This window comes from Trematomus bernacchii, unplaced genomic scaffold (assembly GCF_902827165.1).
Source record: "Trematomus bernacchii unplaced genomic scaffold, fTreBer1.1, whole genome shotgun sequence".
In the NCBI taxonomy this organism is placed as follows: Eukaryota; Metazoa; Chordata; class Actinopteri; order Perciformes; family Nototheniidae; genus Trematomus; species Trematomus bernacchii.
In genome coordinates, this window is record NW_022987790.1 from 318,011 (window position 1) to 330,510 (window position 12,500).

General features: G+C 40.5%; 2 protein-coding genes across 2 annotated transcripts in view; both read left to right on the forward strand.

The window, feature by feature from the left end:
* LOC117497658 (GRB2-associated-binding protein 1-like) overlaps nt 1-12,500 on the forward strand; it is a 22,004-nt gene that overhangs the window by 5,797 nt on the left and 3,707 nt on the right. The window contains exons 3-10 of the mRNA XM_034149658.1: nt 280-445; nt 741-930; nt 1,898-2,418; nt 4,655-4,725; nt 4,808-4,908; nt 5,717-6,003; nt 6,177-6,266; nt 7,078-7,171. Coding sequence (XP_034005549.1) covers nt 280-445; nt 741-930; nt 1,898-2,418; nt 4,655-4,725; nt 4,808-4,908; nt 5,717-6,003; nt 6,177-6,266; nt 7,078-7,171 — 1,520 coding nt within the window. The remainder of the gene's footprint in view (nt 1-279; nt 446-740; nt 931-1,897; nt 2,419-4,654; nt 4,726-4,807; nt 4,909-5,716; nt 6,004-6,176; nt 6,267-7,077; nt 7,172-12,500) is intronic.
* Nucleotides 1-12,500, forward strand: part of LOC117497659 (carbonic anhydrase-like) — a 37,416-nt gene that overhangs the window by 2,782 nt on the left and 22,134 nt on the right.

Below are 12,500 nucleotides of genomic sequence, written 5' to 3' on the forward strand. Positions count from 1 at the left end.
CCGATATGATACGATGATACTTTAATGGTCAGATCAAGTCTGAAATGTGACTTGTATCACAGCTGCTCCATGTGTAACATCAACAGACAAATATCAAGACACAATACATGAAAAACTAACAACAAACTTTTAACATAACAGCACAATCAGTGAGAGAAAACCTGCTCAAAGAGCCTTCAGCGTGCATTTGATCTGGATTCAGCTCTGTATTTACTGTGAGGACTGACTGGAGCACAAAGAAGTATAATGACACAGATGAACAGCTGAGCGTTCCTGCAGGTAGACGCCGGGCTGACGTTCACCAAGAAGGAGCTGGAGAGCAGCTTCGTGTTCGACCTGCGGACGGAGGAGAGGGTCTGGTACCTGGTGTCCGAGTCCGAGGAGGACATGAACCGCTGGGTGTCCTGCATCTGCCTGCTGTGTGGGTTCAACCCCACTGAAGAGGGTACAAACATACATATTTAAACACCGTATTGACCCCAATATAACACGACCCTGATTATAACACGATCCCTCTTTTTCTGTTTCTGTTTGTCTCTTTACGCATTTTCTTCGTTTTTGTGTTATTCTCTGTCAAAATGTCTCTGAGTATTTAGAAAAGCGGAATAAATAAGATAATTTTTAAGTCAATAAAGTAATTTCAATTAATATTGGGAGTCGAGTCGTTAGTTTGTTTAGTATCTGGTCGTGTAATAAGCGGGATAATGTGTCATACTGCATATAACTTTTCCTCCCCACAGTCCCAGAAAGACCCGCCGTCTCTGGCTCCGCCTCCATCGCTGCCATGACTCCGCCCCTCCGTAACGTCACCTGTGTAACCCCGGTAACGCGTTTAGTCCCGCCCCCCTACGACCCGGTGAATGTGAGGAACCTGCAGCACGACGGAAACAAAGAAGAAGAATATCAGTGGTTATCACAGTGTCACACCAGGTACACACACACACACACACACACACACACACACACACACACACACACACACACACACGGTGATGGGTAAGAACAAGGAAAGAAGAAGGAATGGAAGGAAAGATTTAACCTGTGAAGCCCGAGAGATCCCGGTACCGGGGCACTGCCGCAACATCTTGCAGGAAATGTTCTGAGGGCATGTTCATTTAATAAAACTATGAATGTTTTATATCCATGTAACGGGAAGAAACTCATCTAACAGATCATTTTTATTTATTTTTCAAAAGAAAACCCACAATGCTAACACTGAGCCTCTGAATTAGCAACGAGCGAAAAATGCTAACACCTTACTGCACCGAAAATCACTCACAAAACCTTATTATTTATCTTTTCACCACATCCAACACATCGATTCACATCGTGAGGTGACACAGAATCGTTTGACACCGACATTACCACTGAATTATACGTATTTGCGACGTTATAAGCAAAAACGGACATCAAAACAGGTGACGCTAGGTAGCTAAAAATGCTAACATTTTTACCTTGGCTCTGTAGTCTCTCCAAAGTGGTCTTCAATGGCATTAAAACGATAAAAACGCTGCTGAAGTTAATCCATAGGTTAATCTAATGTGTCTGTGTCCCTTTGAAATGATTTCTGATAATCCATAAGCATTAAAACTGCTTTTCCGTTTCCAGATGTCAAAGCTAGAGATAGGTTCACTCTGATTGAAAATTACATGCGCGAAGCCTGCACCTTTTCTCTTCACAACGTGTGTGTGTGGGGGACTCTCCCTTTGATTATATTGGCTCTAATGGTCAGAAAGAGGTGTCAACCATCAAAATCGGGCAAGGGGGGTCAGAGATATGGAAAATCCACCCAAATGACCCCAGAAGTGGTTTCTTTTTGCTAAATCTCTCTAAAAAGGTCAAATGTCACTTGTTTTAGAAGACGATAATAACACATATTCCCTCTCTTTGTCTTCAGGCCTCCTCTGGGTTCCTCCACGTCTCTCGAACCCGACGACTTCCCTCCCCCTTCCTCTTCCTCGTCCTCTTCCTCCTCTCCCTCCCTGCTTCCTAACGGCCTCCCCCCTTCCTCCTCCTCTCCCTCTTCCTCTTCCTCTTCCTCCCCCTTCGTGACCTCTGAGCTCCAGAGACGTAAACTTCGCTGTCACCCGTCTCCTCACCCGCGGAAACACTCTCTAGATCTCCTCCTGCGACCCGTGGATATTCTCCCCCTCTGTGACTCCCTCTTTCTCCCCCAAACTCTCTCCTATAGTGGGTATCAGATCCCTCGTCTCCCCTCTTTTTCCTCCCCTAACGTTGAATCTTTGACCCCGACTCCCCCTCCACGACCGCCCAAACCTCAGAGCGCCGCGGCCCAGGAAGAGAGCTCATCTTGGGGGAGAGGGAGAGCAACACTACCCCGAGAGAGGGAGAGGAGGGAGGAAGGGAGGGAGGGAGGAGGAGAGGAGACGAGGAGCAACACCATCACTGATCACACAGGTGAGAGGAGAGGAGTCATATTTAATTAACGTAAAGAAATGTTATATTTGAATAAATTCAGAAAAATACCACATAAAAAATGTCCCAAAAATATGTGAATAATTTGAGAAAAATATGTTGATAATTTCTGGAAAATAATAATAGTAAAAAATAAATGTAAAAAGTCGATAGATATTTGGAAAAATCTGAAAAAACATACAAAAATGTATTTCCCAAAAATATTAAATCTATTTCTGGTCAAATGTGAAAAAGGTCTGAGTGATTCATTAACGTAAAAAATGTCATAGAATATTTGAATAAATTCAGAAAAATACCGCAAAAGATTTATAAAAAAAAGAATCCCAAAAATATTTGAATAATTTGAGAAAGTATGTTGATAAATTCTGGAAAATAATCATAAAAAATGTATGTAAAAAGTCCATAAAATTAGACACCCAGCTCACACAGGTGAGAGGAGTGATTCATTAACGTTAAATCCTTTATTTTGGTGAGAAAATGTTGATATTTTGTTTTATTGTGAGCAACTTCATATACATTTCTCAAGCTATTTTCTCAAGACGACACAAACATGCAGATGCACATTTTTACAAACAAAAGGTTAAGGCGGAAGGATCCCCTTTGCCCAAACCTCTTACGTTCCCCAAAATTATAGAAAATGTTTGTTTGCAGTTTTTTGCAGTTTCCTCATTAATACTTAAAGGTAATATTTGTCAAATGTACCCTCTAAAACAGTTAAATAAAAAACACAAGCATCAGCATGAATATTTAATAGTATAATATACATTATTTACGAATTAAAAAGTCTAGAAACACTTAACCTACGTTATATATTGAGTTGAGTTGAGTCGGAACATGATCCCAGATATTTTTTAGTCAAGGTAACGATTTAAAAATAAATAAAACATTTAGTAAAACACAAGTTAAATGTCCTGTCTTTGAAAATATATTAATAAAGTTTATTTCATTTTATATTTCGGGGGGTTTTCAAGCATCGACATGAATAGTGGAAGGTGTAGGATGCATTTTGTGTGCATTAAAAAGTCTTAAAGGGGACCTATCATTCAAAATGCACTTTCTGATGTCTTTTCTACATAAATATGTGTCCCCGGTGTGTCGGGGAACTCACGCAGCGTCAGAAAATAAAACCCTCTCTCTTTTCCTCCGTTCCCAAATCTCTAAAAACGGGGCTACAACGGAGCTGATCCAGATTTGCGGCCGATATGACGCCAGAAACGTTGCTATCAGAAACAATGCCCGACTGTTTTGGACGTAATATGGTCGGTGTTTACATTAGCATCGCTAACACTCAGAGCTAACCTGTACTGGAGAGCATGTGTGTGAAGAAGCAGGAAATGAAAAGGAACTCACCTTGTGGTATAACCGGCAAGAGAGAAAGCCTTTGAGCTCCATACTGTTTCAGAAACAATCCTTGATAATCCATGATATGGCGTTTCATCACGGCAGTATTTAGTTTAGACAGTAGCTGCCGGGTCCCGCATGAGCTCAGCCCCCTCTTTTTTTTTTTTAATCAATTTCTTTTTTTTTTTAAAGCTTTATACACCAAATCAGCACTTTTGAAAAAGGAAGTGAAATAGAGGGATATGGCTAGAATGGGTGATCTGTTTGGTATTTTGAGCAAAACACTTAAAATACATGTTTTTTATATATTTTTATATATCTGAGACCTATGCTATTGCCTAAAAATAGCATGATAGGTGACCTTTAAAAACATTAAACCTACCTTATATGTTGTGTTTAGCTCTAACAAATATCACTCTTGTTTCAGAGAGTTGTATTAAATGATTAATTAACAATGTGAATCAGAATCTGTGTCACTCTGACCCTGCAGAGTTTAAACCTGGCACCAAACAAGAGTCTTATTGTGCAGAACTGGCAGTGTTTGTTCCAATAAACCCTCTGTTCCTGTTTGCATAATTAAATAATCTGAATTAATTAATTTAATAAAACCAGACCTTTAATCCCCTACAGTTTCTATCAGCAGGATTGTTTTGTCCAGCCTTAAACACAGACCATTCCTCAGTTTCCTGACCTTCCTCTTGTCTTAAAGTTTGACTAATTCAGCTGATAATGATATTTTAAATGCATGAGTGGTTCTTGTATATAGAAATCATTTTGCATTTTTAATCATGCAACATTTAGAGGAATTATTTGGTATTTTGGTAAATAAATAAAGGTTTTTTTTTCCCTAAATATTGACCTGTCTTCTGTGTTTCAGACCTGATCTCTGGGTCTCTGTCGGACAGAGCGAGCATGTTCGAGTTCAGCGAGTGCTTCAACAGCTACTTCGTGAGTGGAAACCTCCAGAATAAAATAACATATGAGTTCTGTTTTCATTATTTTATATTTAATCATGCTATCTATCCCTCAGATGAATAAAGGCCTGGTGCCTCTGGGCTCTGAAGACGAGGATGTGGATGAGAATTATGTTCCTATGAGCGCCGCCCCCACTGAGCCTCCTGTAGCACCGAGGTGAGGCAGAAATACGTCTAAAAATGTTAGAAAAATATTCGAAACATATTGGTAAAATAAGTAGAAAAATATGAGGGAGAAATATGACCATAAAAAGTCAAAAAAGTGTCAAGAAATACCCCAAAAATGTATAAAAAGAATTCAGAAAATATGTGTAAAAAGACTGAAAAACATATTAGAAAAGGATAAGGCTCTGCAAAATGTGTGTATTTGTGCAGTAAAATACTGTGTAATGGGTATCCTAAAATATGTGAATACATTCAGAAAGATACCCGATAAATTGTATTAAAAAAGTCCCAAAAATATGTGGATCATCTTTTTAAATATGCGGAAAAATGTATTCAAAAAATACCCCAAAAGATGTATAAGAAAATGTCCCAAAAAAATGTGAATAATTTGAAAAAAGATGTGGGCAATGTCTGGAAATCATAAAAATAAATGTAAAAAGTCCATTCAAAATATCCTTAAAATGTTTGAATAAATAAGAAAAATTGCCAAAAGAATGTGTTAAAAACATTTCCCAAAATATTAGATTCATTTCTGATAACATGTGAAAAAAGTCTGAAAGAAATCTGAAAAACAAATCCCTAAATAATTGAATAATTCAGAAAAATAACCCAAAACTCTGTGTGGAAGAAAATCATGAAAAATAAATGTAAAAATGAAATAAATAACATTCTATAGTATTTGTAAAAATCTGAAAAATCCCCCCAAAATTATGGAAAAAGTCCCAAAAATGCAAAGAGAAATCTCATTATAAATTATAAAAAGTCCCGCTGATGTCTCACCTCCTCTCCTCCTGTTGCAGGGCGCCTCCCCCTCCTCGCTCCGACTCCCCCCCCCTCCAGGACACTAACTACGTCCCGATGACCCCCCTCCCCCCGTCCCTCCCTCTTTCTCCCCCTCCTGCCTCAGGTGAGCTGGCGTCTCTGGGCCGACAGGTGCCCCCCCCGGCTCACCTGGGCTTCAGAAACTCCCCCCTCTCCCCCCTCTCCCCCCTCACCCCCCTCACTCCCCCCCTCCGGAGGAACACCACCGCGGGAGGAGAGGCCGTGCCCCCCCCCATCCACCGCAACCTGAAACCACAGCGCAGAGGTGAGTATTTTATTATGGTGTTATTTGAAAGAAATTGAATGAAAGGAATCACCACTTTACGGAGAGACTGTTGTTGCATAAAAAGTAAACAGCAGCCTTCCCATTCATGCATCTGCTGTATAGTGAATCCTGTTTGATGGTTTTCTGCTTCTTTATGTTGTGAACCCCTGCAGGAGTGAGTCAGTCTGCAGAGAGGACGGACAGTCAGTCTGCAGAGAGGACGGACAGTCAGTCTGCTGCAGAGCCCCGACACAGAACCAGAGGTACAGAAACATCTTTATTATGAGATTTTATTCTAGACATTAACATTTCCCACCTCTCTCCGGCCTCTTTTAGTTTGAATTATTTACCTGCTTCCACTTTGCTCAACACGGCTGCAGCACACTCTCACAAACACACACTCTCGCACACTCTCACACACACTGTCACACTCTCTCACACACACACTCACACACACTCACAAACACTGTCACACTCTCACACTCTCACACACACACACTCACACACACTCACAAACACTGTCACACTCTCAGTGACTCTCACACACTCTCACTCACGGACTGTCAAACACTCACACACACACACACACACACACACACACACACACACACACACACACACACTCCCACACGCTCTCACTCACGGACTGTCACACTCTCACACAGTCACACACTCACACACTCTCACACAGTCACACACACTCTCACACACTGTCACACACTCTCACACACTCTCACACACCCTCACACACTCTCACACACTCTCACACAGTCACACACACTCTCACACACTCTCACACTCTCACACACTCTCACACATACACAGTGATGTAGTTTATTAAATTTGCATTCAATATTAGTAACAGCTTCACTGCAGATTGCATTTTGTTTAAAGAGGTTTTATTTTCAAAAAATGCCTCATTAGTATTTAATTAGCTCATGTCTTCTATGCTTTTTTTTAACAAATAACTTTTCAGAACAGTCATACAAAGAGCAGGAGCAGATTACTTATTATAAGGTTAATTAATGTCTTATTTTGAGAACTATTTGACCCGTTTACACCTGTAATTTCCAGTGAAGCCGGCTCCTCTGGACCTCCCTCTGCAGCAGGACTGGCAGGAAGTCCCGCCCCCTGTCCGCTCACCTGTCACTCGAACCTTCACACGAGAGTAAGTGTGTGTGTGTGTGTGTGTGTGTGTGTGTGTGTGTGTGTGTGTGTGTGTGTGTGTGTGTGTGTGTGTGTGTGTGTGTGTGTGTGTGTGTGTGTGTGTGTGTGTGTGTGTGTGTGCGTGTGTTTTATTGCAGCATCAACAATAAATACAAAGTACTGCAATATTTAGTGTGTACCACAGAGGCAGTGAATATCTGAGCTGCTCTCTGGTGCCCCCTGTGGAGATGACTGGTACTACAGGGGGTTAATAATACATGTGAATTTATTAGGGATTAAAGTAGAAAAACTACAGAGTAAAAGTCTTGTTAGGAGTTGCAAAAATAAGTTATAAATATAAAAAAATCTAGTCAAGGTTTTAAATGTGGAACTTGCAAAATGTTCATTTAAATACCACTAGTTAATATAATAATAAAACATTATAATAATACAAATACATAAATCATTAATAATTATAATGATATACAAAGTATTAGTGTGTGTGTGTGTGTGTGTGTGTGTATGTGTGTGTGTGTGTGTGTGTGTGTGTGTGTGTGTGTGTGTGTGTGTGTGTGTGTGTGTGTGTGTGTGTGCGTGTGTGTGTGTGTGTGTGTGTGTGTGGGTGGGTGGGTGGGTGGGTGGGTGTGTGTGTGTGTGACCTAGCATTACTATCCTTGTGGGGACCTACATCTGTTTACACAGTCACGTGTAGGGACTGGCCTCCCTTATGGGGACATCATTAATTGTAGGGTGAAGACTTGGTTAGGGTTAGGCATGTTATGGTTGAGGTTAGGATAAGTCTTCAGGAAATGCATGCAAGTCAATGTAATGTCCCCTGAAGTGTGTATGTGTGTGTGTGTGTGTGTGTGTGTGTGTGTGTGTGTGTGTGTGTGTGTGTGTGTGTGTGTGTGTGTGTGTGTGTGTGTGTGTGTGTGTGTGTGTGTGTGTGTGTGTGTGTGTGTGTGTGTGTGTGTGTGTGAGCTGCTCTCTATGAGGCCGTCTAGCTCACAACTCATACTTGGTCTTACAAACAATATCAGAATCTCACACATACACCATTAAACTCTTTTATACATATAGCTAAACACTTTTTCACGCACAATCATACTCTCTTTCACACACTTTTGTCTGGGCCATAAATCAAACTTACTTACATACCAAACTGTACTTTCTTAGATACACTATTATTCCCACTTACAGACAACATTATACTACAATATAATACTCTAGTAGTGTATGCAAGATAGAAAACTTTGTGTGTGAGAAAGAATGATAGTGTTTGTGAGAGAGGAATTGTAGTATGTATGAGGGTATAGTAGTGTGTGTGTGTGAGAGAATGATAGTGTATGTGAGAGAGGGATTGTAGTATGTATGAGGGTATAGTAGTGTGTGTGTGACAGAGAATGATAGTGTATGTGAAAGACAATGCTTGTGTTTTTGAGAGCTTATGGCAGTTTATGTGAGAGGACATTGTACTGGTTCTGAGAGAGTATACTTTAAAAGGAAGTCAGGTTGATCCAACAGGAAGCCAGTTTAAATATTCATTCCTTGACTGGTTTACAGCCTTGAAAACAAAGCCTGAAGCTGCTCAGAGCACTGTTAGCTACATTTGAGCTGCAATAAGAACTTTTGTTAACACTTTATATTAAGGTGCACCAATTCGCCATCAACTAGTTGTTAATTAACATGCTTATTAGCAGTATATTGGCTCTTTATTAGTCATTATAAAACACTTATTAATGCCTTATTCTACATGACCATATTCTACAAGTAATAAGCCATTAGCTGAGAGTTTTTCCTCAATAACCCTCTAATTGGTGCTTATTGCAAGTAAGGAAGTTGTTTGGTCTTAATATGCTCAATGTGGGCCTAATAAGGCAGTAGTACCACAAGAATAGTAATTCTCCCATAATAACACTTAACAAATATGATATATCCTTATGTAACAAGACATGAAACTATAAGTGTTAATTAAGTCTAAATAACTCAAAATTAGGTATTTCTATCGAAGAATTACATTACATTACATGTTACTTGTTGGACGCTTTTCTCCAAAGCGACTTACATACTCAGTACTGTGGGCAATCCCCACAGGAGCAATTTGGGGTGAAGTGTCTCAGGGACACAACGACATGCTGACTGCAGTGGGGTTTGAACCTGTGACCGAACCTACACACAACTCACTGCACCACACGCCTCCACAGAAGAACATGTTCCCTATTTTAAAGTGAAGTCTTGTTCATAACCAATAAGCTAGTAGTTTGACTCAAATTGACCTGAACAGGTTCCCTATTCTAAAGTTGCCTCCTCTTCACACTTTGTAAATACATTATAGCACACAACTACTGAAATGAACCTCAACAGCACATGAACAAAGTAGGCACATGTTGAAATATATGTTTTATTAAACCACTAAAGAGAGGTTCAGACACATACCAAAACATGTCAAGTTTCTCCAAGGCTGAGAACACATATGCAGCCTGAATACTTCTTAATAAAAACTGATTTTTAACAGAGTTTATGTATTTGTGATCATACTGTGTGACCTGCTTTACACAATAGGTGTACTGTTCTCTCTGTGTTGTACTGTCTCAGTGTGAACATAGATTAAACAGCCAGCCAAACTCTTTTGAGAGCCAGGGAATGAGCAGCCATGCTCGTTTATTTAATTATTTGCAGTCCACTGACATTCAAACGGAGTGAAACTATACAAAAAGAAGTTACAAGGCACTTAATGATCTCATACATGCAAGTGTAACATACACAGATTAACACTTAGGACCGCTAAGTGTAAACAAGGTAAATATAGCTAATGCTAGCTGTAGCATATCCCTCCGAAATATGGTCGTAGACTTTACTGATGATTTAGAATTTATTGAAACTCCAGAGTCAACGTAAGAGCTATAAAGACACAAAAATAACAAATACATTTAGGCTCAATCCGTATTAGAATCACTTTGGCATACTACCAAAAGTTAACTATAAACACTACAGACAGCAAAGCTACAAAACAGCTTATAAACGAATTAGGACACAACCTACAATTTTATATTATAGTAAATACCAACCTTGTGCCTCTTCGGGGGGTGCTAACATTTAAACATATACTTTATTCTTTACTTTCTCCGTCTTTAGAGAAGATATTTCTTTTCGCAGTCATGTTGTTTCCATAGCAACAACAACTTCCTGTCAACAGCGTTAACTGGCCTTCAAAATAAAAGCATCTAAATGAAAAAGGAAGTTAACCTAAATTACATTTAAGACGTATTTAAACTGCAACGAAAGCAACAAAAACAATGCGACATCCCCTTCAGTCTCACAGAACACAAATGGGGTTATTTACACTAGCTGTTCAATAAGCATGTGTACAGCATAGGTGTACAGGCTAGTATGGCTAACGCTAGCGTGTATGCTAACGCTAGCGCGAATGCTAATGCTAGCGCGAATGCTAACGCATTTTCTCATTGAGTTTAAACATCTCCAAATGTCATCACATAAACACAATACATGTTACTAATCCTTACGGGCCGTCTCCACAGCAGCGTTAAAAAATCTTGAAACGCTTCTGCCCATTCACTTTGAATGGGGTGACGTCACTTTCCCTCACTTTTCGCCGAAATGCATTGTGGGCAGGCGAGCGGAGATTCTCAGGATTTTCAAGATTCAAAGTTGAACAATGTTCAACTTTTGAAGCTGAGGTGGAAGCGGCAGCCAATCAAATCCCGTGTACGCAAATCTGGCAGTTCAAGCTCTAGCCAATCAAACGGCGTGTATGCTGGGAGAGACATACCGCAGGTCATTTCCTCATATTCCAAAAAATGGAGGAGAAATTAGCGGTAGCGAATCAATCACCCGGTGCTTTATGACCAGACCCTATTTACCTACCGGGATATAAACCGGAGGAGCCAGGCATGGAGGGAGGTGGCAGAGACAGTGGTATGTTTTCGCCTGTTTTGGGGAGTTTATATCCAGTTTACTTCGGGCTTTTTGGCTTCGTATGTCGCGGGCGGGAGATTCATGTGATTGGTTGATCGCAAAAAAATCCCCAAGCCTCAGATACGCCCACCTCCAAGATTTTTTTAACGCTGCTGTGGAGACGGTCCGTTACAGTGTAAGTGTAACCCCTAGATTCCACCGGGTCCGTCTGCGCCGCGTTGCGGTTTTGGTCCGGCCTCCTCCGGCGTCATACTCTACCAGGCGCGTTTCAGAAGCATTTCAGAAGCGGAGCGTCTTGCCTGCCGGCTCGCAGTTTTTGTTGATTTGGGCATATTTCCTGGACAGGCTACTTTGTACAGACAAAGTTAATAATAACTGTAATATTCCAGTTATAAACGACATGAATCAAAGATGTGTTGCTGTATTTTAGTGGTAAAAAAATGCATTCATCATCATAATTATTCTATATATATAATTTACACAGTGCCTGTAAACCGGAGGAGAACGCTGGCATTTCTCCTCCTACTTGAAAGACTACGGAGGGATAGGGTCTGCAAAATTAGTTTGTGTGTGTGTATATATCTATATATATATGCTATATATGCTCTGAAAGTTCCACTTCCTGCCTGCCCGACCTTACGTTACGGCTGCGCCGCGACAAAAATAGGATTCGATCCTAATTTTAGAGGAGCCCTGCGCCGAGCCGCTTCTGGGACGCTTCTGAGCCGTAACGCGCCGCGTGTGGTGGAATAACACCCATTGACTAGAGTGGCCGCGATCGCCGTGAGCACCGCGGCGCAGCCGTAACGCGCCCGTAACGCGCCCGTAACGCGCCGCAGACGGACCCGGTGGAATCTAGGGGTAAGGCTTACACTTACACTTACAGTCATTGCTTTCTGACGGACTTGACCCTCTTACTCTTCAGGTTGCATAGCGAAAATTAGTAGCATTCTACTGCCATTGTGGGCGGTGCCCGTCAAACGAAAAATGTAGAGCCAATCAGGAACTGAGAATTTAGTCCAACTTCCTTTTCAATCAAACTCACTTCCTTTTCAATCATACTCTCTCACACTCATAACTATTCTTATGCACACACCCTATCATTCTGTTTTATACACATACCTATAGTCTTTCACATGAACTATTATTACCTCTTATATAAGCTATTATTCGGCCTTTCATTCACTGCTATTCTGTTTTACATATATGACTATTGTTATTAACATGAAATACTATTCCCTCTTATATAGGTTATTATTCTCTCTTACATACATTGTTTACCGATTACACACATACTTCTATCCTCTTTCACATACACTATTATAATGTTCTATTAGATTATAGTTGTTTGTGAAAGACGATAGTGGTGTGTGTACGAGAGTATGATGGTGCGTTTAAGAGATGTTGTTTTTGTG